Source organism: Perissodus microlepis, chromosome 22 (assembly GCF_051167445.1).
Source record: "Perissodus microlepis isolate ML-2025 ecotype Zambia chromosome 22, ASM5116744v1, whole genome shotgun sequence".
Taxonomy (NCBI): Eukaryota; Metazoa; Chordata; class Actinopteri; order Cichliformes; family Cichlidae; genus Perissodus; species Perissodus microlepis.
The window spans coordinates 21,019,449-21,029,301 of NC_140481.1; the positions used below are offsets into that span (position 1 = coordinate 21,019,449).

Consider the following 9,853-nt stretch of genomic DNA (forward strand, 5'->3'; position numbering starts at 1 on the left):
GGATATCATTTTTTTTTTTGCAGGAGGTTGGCTTTCACTCATTTGACTTGACAGTAACGCTAAATGAAAAGTGAACCAATAACCTGAGTATCTGGTGAAATGTAAATGTTTGTAAAAACGTCTGTAACGATAGATATTAAGATATTTACTGAATAACTCAAAGGCCGTTTGAACTAAAGCAACTGTCTTATGGCAGTCCGTCTAATTTGTGGAAGAAACTATAACCAGGAAACTAAAGTTTACTTGTAGGTGTTGGTGCAATTATGCCTCAAAATAAGTTTGAGGCAATCAGAAGCTGCCTATTTGGATCAATCATTTATCTCTACATAGATAATTTCAGTTACTATCACACCTTAAAAAGCATTTAACACACAGACTGTGTTGTTTCTCTTTTACACGATTTAATCATTAAGTTGGCTTTTCACGGTCCGCTTCCACCCCCTCCAGCTCAACCCCCATCTTGTCACTTCTATCCTCCGGACACGAGGCCTGGGATTGGGACTGCTCTGAAGGATGGTGGACTTCAACCATCAGCTCGTAGATCAGTGTTCCCAGAAGCGCTCCAACACAAGGAGCCACTATGGGCACCCACCACCAGCTACTTCCGGCCCTGCAAAAATAGACAGCATGTTTGCTTTAAGACAGTCAACAATGTGAGGAAATAAGATGGGAATTAGCAGAGCATCCGGAGTGAAACCACTAACTTGAAAACATCCGCCCCCCAACCGGCAATGTAGGTGAACAACCGAGGTCCAAAATCTCTTGCCGGGTTGAGTGCATATCCGCTGTTTGAGCCCATTGAGATGCCAATGACCAGCACTGCTGCTCCCACTAAGACAGGCTGAAGATAATGAGGGATGGAGCTGTTCCTCTGGTCCCCGAGAGCCAGGACGCACAGCAGCAGAGCAGCCGTGCCGATCACCTGGATGCCATGGAAGTAGTTAGAGATATGCAGGAAGGAACAGTATGATTTTATCTGATGGAAAAACAGCGTTTCCTGGCTGGGTGAAGGCAAGTTACTCCATTTATCAATGTGGAGCTAAGTTTCAGGAAATAGCCTGGTATATTTTTGGCGATATAACTATACAGGTTCACACGACTATTGAGCAGTTATACCATCTTTATCTGTCAGCCTGATGACGATGAATGATCCTTAATTAATAAGAAAAACAAGGGCTGACCTGGTCCACGATACCTCCCCACACACTCAGGTAGTCAGCGGGGTAAGTGGAGAATATGCCTGCTGTGGCTGTGGGACCCGTCACCGTCAGATCGCCTCCGCTGTACGCCTGGATGGCGTCTGCAAACATCTCATCGCGCACGCATCATCAAACAGACACAAAACACAGTTTATTGTTCAGAGCCGCGACGTTTCCAGAACACAAATGATGTTACAACATGAGATGACATGAGAGCGAGAGCTTATCAAACGACATGATTTATTTGATTTGAAAAGCCTCAATTGATGATTATCAACTCCCTTGCTGTACCTGGGCTCACTGTTAAACACTCACCATAGTACTGCAGAGCAACTGTAGCCGCAGCCAGAAAGGCTCCCAACACTTGGAAGAAGATGTAGAAAGGCAGTTTCACCCATGAGTGGCGGCCCAAAACACACAAGCTCAGAGACACAGCGGGGTTTAAATGAGCACCTTAAAAAGAAATCACAGTTATGACATACATATCAGTTTATAACTATTATGTAAGGTGTTTTTTTCTGCATTTTTGTTTAGTATAATATTAATGGCAGTTCCAAACAACACATCAAAGAGTTCATTTCCAGGTATTATGATCTAAACTGGGATTCAGACAAAACTGTTGATCAGGGTAAGACTTGTCACCAGGTGTGGAGTCAAGTGTGGCCAACACAACAATCAACACGCTTGTTCTTGTTAGAGATCTGCATACATATTAATTTAACCACTTCTTTTTCTAGCAGTTTCTCAGTGGCTGATGTTCCTTTACAGACATGTTAACAGTCTTATGAGGTTTATCAGCAATTAAAAAGGAATGTTCTAGTTTCTTATAATTAAATAAGAGTTACCTAAAAAAAAACCGATACCCCCTCCCAGCCTACCCTAAGCCTGGTGTTACAGGAAGTTTCTTCCTAAAAACATCACCAAGTGCTTCCTCATCGGGGGCTGTCTAATCGTTGCAAATTCTCTCTCATATTGCAGGGTCTTTATCTTACACCATTAAAGTGATGTGACTGTTGTAAACTGGTGGTTTACTGTATAAAAACACAACTCTAACTTCAGATTAAGAACAGATTGTCTGGCTCCGTCATTGCTCGTCACAGTGAAAAGTAAAGTTCATTAACTCACACTAACAGTTTACATACACAGTCAGTGGCACCGACCTGGATTTTAAGCACAATCCACAAATTTTCAATAGGATTGAGGTCAGAGCTTTGGGAACGCCATTCCAGAAGTGTAATGTTAGCTTGTTCATCTAGCCAATCATTTAGCAGCTAGATGTTAGCAGCACAACAACCTCAGACCATGATGCTACCACCACCATGTTTGACAGTTGGCACAAAGTTCTTAAGTTTGAAAGGCTCGCATTTACTCCTTCAAATATACTCTTTGTCATTGTGGCCGTATAGCGCAATCTTGTCTTGTGTTACCATCAAACTTTTCTCCAGATGGTATTTGGTTTTGGTTTTGGAGCAGGGCCTTATTTCTTTGTCAGCTTTCTCTCTGTCCACTGCGACTTGAAACTCACTTCTTAATAATTTCTACTTGTTTAGAAATGTCTCAAGAGATGTTCCCATTGTAAAGCTACAATTTTCCTTCTTAGATTTTCACTGAATTCCTTGGACTTTCCCATTGTTCAGTCCACTGAGTGCTGTCAATTAAATCTCCTTCATGCTGGTAATGAAAAACTACCAAACTGTAGTGATTCATGATCACTAGCAAGAAGTTAAAAGGCTCTGGCCTTGTCAAGTTAAAAACCCCTCAGCACTGCTTATTAAAAGATTTAAGTCAGTGTGTGTATATATTTGAACCTGTGTGGATTAAAGAAAATCAGTAAAGATGTATGCTGTACAATCATTCCACCCTGGAAAAAAGACAGTACAAAGAAATAATTAAGTTCCCCAAATTACCATGACATTAATGGCAAAGATTAGTGTATGTAAACTTCTAATCACAGTTCTGCATACCCAGTAACTTCGTTCAGTCCCTTACCCGATACTCCACGAGACACGAAGACCCCAAATGTTACTCCCAGAGCAAAACCCAGATTAATTGAGAGGTACTGGCCCTTTTTGTCTTCAGTTGTGACCACTTGGGCAACAGAGCCACATCCAAACAGCTGCAATTACATGAAATGAAGAGAAGTATTAGCAGTCGAATATATACACGAGTGTACCCAATCAAAACAGTGGATAATGATCCAAACTCTCAAAATCTTCAGAACCTCCCCAAATTAATTTTCTGATTAATCCACAATAGCAGCATTTTATCTTGCTTAGATTCATTCAACATACGTCCAGTTTGAATGTTTTCACCATGCAGTACAGTAGAGACGTCATGTTCTGACACACTTGGTGCAATCTCCTTTTTTATTATTTAACTAAAGAGCTGCTTTATGATTTGTGCTGTAAATGTTCATTGCCCCAGATAGCCATTAGAGATAAAACAACAGCACTGCAGTCAAAGGAATATCACCTTTGGAAATCACTAACAAGAGAGTCCAATTTTACCCCCCCTCCCCTGCAGTCCCTGTCACCCTCTGTCCGTTTCATTCAGGCCAAAGTCCTTAGTTATACACCGTGCAGATTTATGAGGTGCTCTAAACAAACCAGCAGGGCATTTTACAGGAAACTCACTGACTGACACACTTCATGTTGAGTTTACTGGCTGAACTGAGGGAACTTTATTTGTTTTTTTAACTATATCTTAAATGTATGAAAAAAGAAGAAGAAAAGGACACTTACAATCAGGACGTAGACGCCGAGACATTCGGCCATGCACTCCCTGATCAGCTGGTTTCTGATCTGACATTTCTTCAGCAGCCTCTCCATCCCCGAGCTTTCCTCTGCACACTCTGGGAACAGGTGTGTTTTCAGAGCCGGGCAGGTGTCATCGGGTGGATCTGACCCGCAGAACTGCACCGTCTGCCTGGCTGAGCAGAGTTTGCTCTTTCATGCTGGAGGTGGAGGCTACGTCACACACTTTATGGAATTGCTGACGTGATTATGAGTGTGTGTGGACTCAGGACATCTTAATCACAGCATGCGCGATGAAAAACAGATTGTGCACCAAAAGCTCGATAGTGGCTCAGTGGAGGGTTTCCTCATTTGATTGGCACTGGATCTGATTGTTCCCGTTTGATCGGAAAAGAAATTCAAGATCTTAACTCTGTTATGTTACGTCCACTGCTGTATTTCTCAACATGGATCATTAGTATTCCCACAGGATGAAAACCATTACAAAACATAAAAACAATTAAACATGTCAAAAGATGATCAGATTGAAATGCACTTCTATATAAACAGACTGGATTGTGTTCTCACCCCAGCAAAAGGACATTTGTGAGAGGGGCTCTGGTTTTTGTAGTGATTTCCAGATACGGTTCACAGATCACAGGGGATTTGTGGACAAAGGGCAGCAAAAGTACCTCACATCATTGATAACATGATACAAGATGAAGCTCTGCTTGGTTAAGCCAACATTTAAACTTCATTTTAACCCATTAAAAATGACTACCTCATAAAAGTTGTTGTCACGCAATATATATCCTCTATTTATCCAGGAAAAAGACTCATTGAGGTTAAAATCTCTTTTTCTAACAAATATAACACATAAGATAAAAAGAGTACAACTGATATTTAAGTGAATGCAAACATCCAAGCAGTATCAGATCACATAAATTCTGTATCTGCATCACAATAGTTTGATTATGATATATATGAAGTCAACTTCCACAGGAAAGATCCCGTTATCCTCGCTCCTCTTAATAACTGAGCACAGCAGCAAGACCTCGCACATCAAAGAGTATCCAGCACCTTTTAATGTTGATTAAACGTAAATTAATATTCTGTAAACATAGAAACTGAAAACCTGACACATTCATTTGCAGAGCAGAAGGAAACGTTTTATGTGGAATCAGCTGATTAGGATGGACCAATGAGAAAAGGTTTCATAAACCCTCGTAAACACAGTTAAACAGAGGACGACTTGATAGACTTGGAAGAATTTGAATTCATGTCAAAACCCTTTTAGACTCAAAAATGAAGATTTGTTTGTTCACGTGTCTCTTCCAAGGTTATTGTAACTAAAACTATGCAGAGCTAAAAACTAACTAAATGTTTGGTTTCCCATCATTCCGCTCGAGGTATTTTCTATGCAGCACAAAATACTGACTTTTACACCGCTCTTCACAAAATGTCGCAACCAATCCCCAAATTATTTCTTAAAGTAGAAAAAAGCCCAGCTTATCAGTTTTTCAACTTCTATTCTTTCACTGATTTTCTTAATTCTTTGCCCACTGTCACTGTGATTTAACCCTCATATACAATGTGTGTTTAAAAGAAAATCATTTATTTCATTTGTTTACATATGCATCAATTTTCAATATAAAGTTAGTTGCTTTATGTGTTGTTTTATTCTGTGTGATTAGAAAAAAGACAAACTATTGTCATTTGTTTTGCCAGTCCATTTTTCCTCTTGATTCAAATTTTACAATGTAAAAAAACAAAAAACAAAAGCATCTGTATTTCTATTTTATTCCTTTTAGCCTAAAACATTACCTTTAGTTTATATCCCTCTCTGGCTTTGAACACAGAAGCCCAACTAACTGCTTTTCAAACCCTCTGAGATTTTCACCAGACAGATGAACCAAAAATGACTTTTTCCACTGGCTGCACTGAGGTACAGTATAAGAAAAAAAAAAAAATGCTACTCTGCTACAGTCAAGATTAGACATATGGAGCCAGAGATTATTATAATAGGAACCATTTAAAGCAGGAGTGTCAAACAGAAGGCCTGGACGGCTTAGAAAAATGTGGAGGGCATAGATGTAAAAAAAGTTTCACTACAACAAAGTAACCAACAAACATTGAAATGTCAAAAAAAGTTTAAATTTAGCACCGTCTGCTACAGAAATGTCTCATTTTGTAACACAGTAAAAAAAAAAAAAATGACATTCAACTTTTTCTTTGAATTAAGAAAAACTTGTTTTATAATTACAGCACAGTCCGGGCGCTGAGCTACCAGATCTGATTCTGTAATTTTACAAGTTTACTTCTGATAATTTAAGCACAAACAATTGGACTGACAGATTTCCTTCATTTAAAACAACAGCATTTCTTTATCGTGTTGACAAACTGACACAAACGGTTAAATGTGTAAGCTCCTTTAAATTAAGAGAAAGGGCAGCGTCACTGGTCCGTCTCACTCGAGGTTTAAATGAGCTGTACATGATGCGTGATAGAAATTGTGACCACGTAGAGGCTGAACCACGAAATATTTGCCAGAAAATGAAGCATTTATGGAACTTGGTGTCAAATTTTTAAAAATTATATGAATTTTAAATTGTATCATATTTGATACATCCAGCATTTTTTTTAAGTTCTGCTTAAAAGTATATTGTGCAGTTTTGTTTTTTGATCATGTAAAATCTGAAGACTGTTACTAACAAAAATATGAGCCAAACAACTTTGTACATATATTAAGAGTCTTTATTTAATTCTTCACTCACTCACATCCACACAGGCTTGTCTACAGGACAATACAAAAATAAAATATGGAAACGTGAATTGTTCAGCGTCGCATGTGTCTCAGTGTGTCACCATCAATAGCTTTCAGGATCTGCAGCTTCGATCCTGCATGATCAATTTGGACTTCCAGTTTCATCTTAAATGAGCCAGCGAGAATTTATCCAACATATTCGTTTTGGCAAAGGAAGACCGTGAAACTATTTGTCCATACATTGGTATGTAATATAAATATGCCAGCTCACATCTCTAATAACTCCTTCACATTTTATTTAAAGCCTCCAAAGAACCTGGAGAATAATGAGCCATCATCCCGCAAGTCTGAGAAGCATTGGGGATCACCTGGAAGAAAAGCAAAAATAAATACATGATTTTTTTGTGTGTGTGTCAGATAAACAATTCAAAGAACACACACCGGAGACAGGCTGACCTGGCAGCACGGGTCCATTCGAATGATCTGGTCCCCCAGAACCTCCCGAGCGAGTCACCGTGGTCTCCTCGTTGCCTTGGCCGTCTCTTACCGTACGCCTCTCCTCTACACTCTGACACACGCAAACGAAATGCTCATCAAAACGGAGACAAAACTATTAAAAGAATCACTATGAACGTATTATTACAGAATTAAGAAACACTCACCCCATCAGGCTTCACCACCTTAGTGACAGTGACAGACTGAAAGAAAGACCGAGTTCTGGGCTGGTTGGGTGCCTGACCAGCAGGTGGCGTCAGAAGCTGATCCAAGCCATCAGAGGACACAGCCGAGTCCAGATCTTGGGAGGATCAGGATGGGAATAGAAAATAAATTTGACACAATCAAAAAGAGCTTCCACTAAATTATCAAATAAAATGTAAACATCACCACCCACCTCTGTCACCTTTGTGCTCCTCCTGTGGAGTTTTGTGTCTCCAAATATCATTAAACTTTTAAACACACAATACAAAAATCTCAGTTAATATACAACCGCTTGTGTCGCAACAGAAACAAAGAAGGAGGAGTGAATATCTCCTTTACCCTGGAAAAAGGGGTCCGGCCATGAAATTCAGGTGACTCATAAGAAGGTCTGTGATCACCTCGGGGCTCTCTGGATCGTTGTTGTGTGTCGCTGTCAGGATATTTGAGCATAAAGTCTCTCAGAGGGTTTCCACTGGAGCTTCCTCGTCCTCTCTCTGCTCTGTCCTGAGACGGTGGTGGTGGCATGATGTGGGGAACATCTAAAACACAAAGAGGGCAAAAGAGCAAACAGGTTAAACACAGAGGAGAGGAACATGTCGAGTTGTGGTAAGAATTTGAGTCTTCATGGGCATGGATGTTATGGTTAACTTTGCGATTTTAATTATTTCTTTTTCCAGGGTGAAAGAATTGTACACCATACATCTTTACTGACACTTTTTATACTTGTTTGTTTTTTTTTTGTTACATTTCGTTAAAAACAAGCAACATGAAAACGGGGCTTGTGGGTCTGTTTTCATACCAAAGCGTCCAGACTCTGGATGTCCCTCCCAACGACCCAGCTGGGAGAATATCTCCTCCATCTCCCTGAGGACGTGGCCAAACATCGGGGGGTCCTGAATCCGCATCCCGTCCGGGCCAAAACTGAAGCTAAACCTCCAGGCGCTGTCAAATGGGTCCTGCTGCTCCCCACTGAACCCATCATAGTGGAATCCATCTTCATCATCTTCATCGTCGTCGTCGTCATGAGTCATGGCATCGAAGAAAAGGTCCCTGATAGACGAAGTAACACAAATGTACAAACTTTGAAATCTCCCTTTGGTTTAGAAACTGCGTTATAACATGCCACCAGCAAACAGACCTCAAAGTACTCAATCGTATTAACTCCGTGAGCATAAATAGCACCAAAATCTAGCTGAAGGACCGCTGTGGTTTTCCTGGCAGAAAACACTAATCTTGTCCCTGACATAGTACACTTTCTCTGCGTGCAGCTAAGTTTAGCTAGTAGCCGAGTGTACAGCTACGTACTCCGACGCCATAAACTCACCTCCGGCCACGATAATGGCCTCCGGGTACCCCGAAGAACCCGCGAAATAAATCAAAAACACTCATTTAACTGCAGCTTTGGTGGACACTTAAACCATAACTTAAAATGTGCAAGCAACTGGAGAAACTCGCCAAGAAGTACTACAGCTGTCAACAATGTCGTAAAGCGTTCTAGACGATTTATCATGACGCAATCTGTCGTAATGTTACTTTACCGTAAATAATACATAAAACGGGCACTCGAAATAAAAGCGCACTGTTGAGATTCAGGTAACAGTACGGCCAACCACCTTGAACCTTGAAGGGTACACCAGAATTAGACCACTACAGTTTGCATGGAGTCAACAAAAATGGACAACAGAAGATTGGATAAAAGTTGCCTTTCTGATAAGTCTCCATTTCAACTGCATATTTGGATGGTAGGGTGAGAATTTGGTATTGACAACAGAAAGCTTGGAACCATTTTATATCAGTGGTTCAGGCTGCTGCTGGTGGTTGGCACACTTTGGTCCCCTTAGTACAATTTAAACACAGCCTTCTTGAGTATTGCTGCTTCCAACCGGATAACAGGCCAAGTCACACAGCTCATGCACCTTAAACTAGCTTCTTGAACATGACAATGAGTTTTTAAAATCAGCCTCCACGGTCGGCAGATCTCAATACGATGGAGCACCTTTGGGATCCAGTGGAACATCATGGAGGTGCAGCATGGATATCTTCTGCAGCTGTGTGATGCTATCATGTCAAAGGGGACCAAAATCTCTGAGGAATGTTTCCAGTGCCATGAAAAAAATTAAGCAGTTATGAAGCCCCCCTTCATAACAGTACAATCTGCTGCTAGCAAGGCGTAACTGGTAAGTGTATGGGTCATATATATATCTCATGAAATCAGAGTATAATACAATTATGCCAAATTTGATCAGAGCTCATTTAGAGAGAACATTTACAGCTTTTAGTATTTTATTTTTTTATTCTGATGCTCCAATACAGAAGCTTTGCATGATTCAGAGTTTAAGAAATCCAATTTCTGCTACGTCTAACTTCATCCAGTGGCGGAAATGACCCTTTTCAAGCCCACTCATTGAGAGCCCAATGTCTTCTGACTGGCTGCAACTCACTTGGCTTCTAAAAACATA

At 40.5% G+C, this 9,853-nt stretch overlaps 2 protein-coding genes across 3 annotated transcripts; both read right to left on the reverse strand.

The window, feature by feature from the left end:
- Positions 1 to 408: 408 nt before the first annotated feature.
- On the reverse strand, positions 409 to 4,042 carry aqp10b (aquaporin 10b). The gene is made up of 6 exons (XM_084919137.1): positions 3,941 to 4,042; positions 3,189 to 3,315; positions 1,515 to 1,652; positions 1,182 to 1,300; positions 705 to 922; positions 409 to 610 (listed from the first exon to the last, which is right to left on the reverse strand). The coding sequence occupies exons 1-6, from the start codon at positions 4,025 to 4,027 to the stop codon at positions 409 to 411; spliced, it is 891 nt and encodes a 296-aa protein (XP_084775263.1). The 5' UTR covers positions 4,028 to 4,042.
- Positions 4,043 to 6,660: 2,618 nt separating this feature from the next.
- Positions 6,661 to 8,918, reverse strand: hax1 (HCLS1 associated protein X-1). Of its 2 annotated transcripts, none has more exons than XM_084919180.1 (7): positions 8,719 to 8,918; positions 8,194 to 8,444; positions 7,734 to 7,933; positions 7,588 to 7,642; positions 7,358 to 7,491; positions 7,137 to 7,263; positions 6,661 to 7,063 (listed from the first exon to the last, which is right to left on the reverse strand). In XM_084919180.1, exons 1-7 carry the CDS (start codon positions 8,781 to 8,783, stop codon positions 6,990 to 6,992), a joined length of 906 nt encoding a protein of 301 aa, XP_084775306.1. In that variant the 5' UTR covers positions 8,784 to 8,918; the 3' UTR covers positions 6,661 to 6,989. The 2 variants fall into 2 exon arrangements, with proteins under 2 accessions (XP_084775306.1, XP_084775307.1); XM_084919181.1 differs by having other exon boundaries at positions 7,152 to 7,263; positions 8,719 to 8,916.
- Between the last annotated feature and the right edge of the window lie 935 nt (positions 8,919 to 9,853).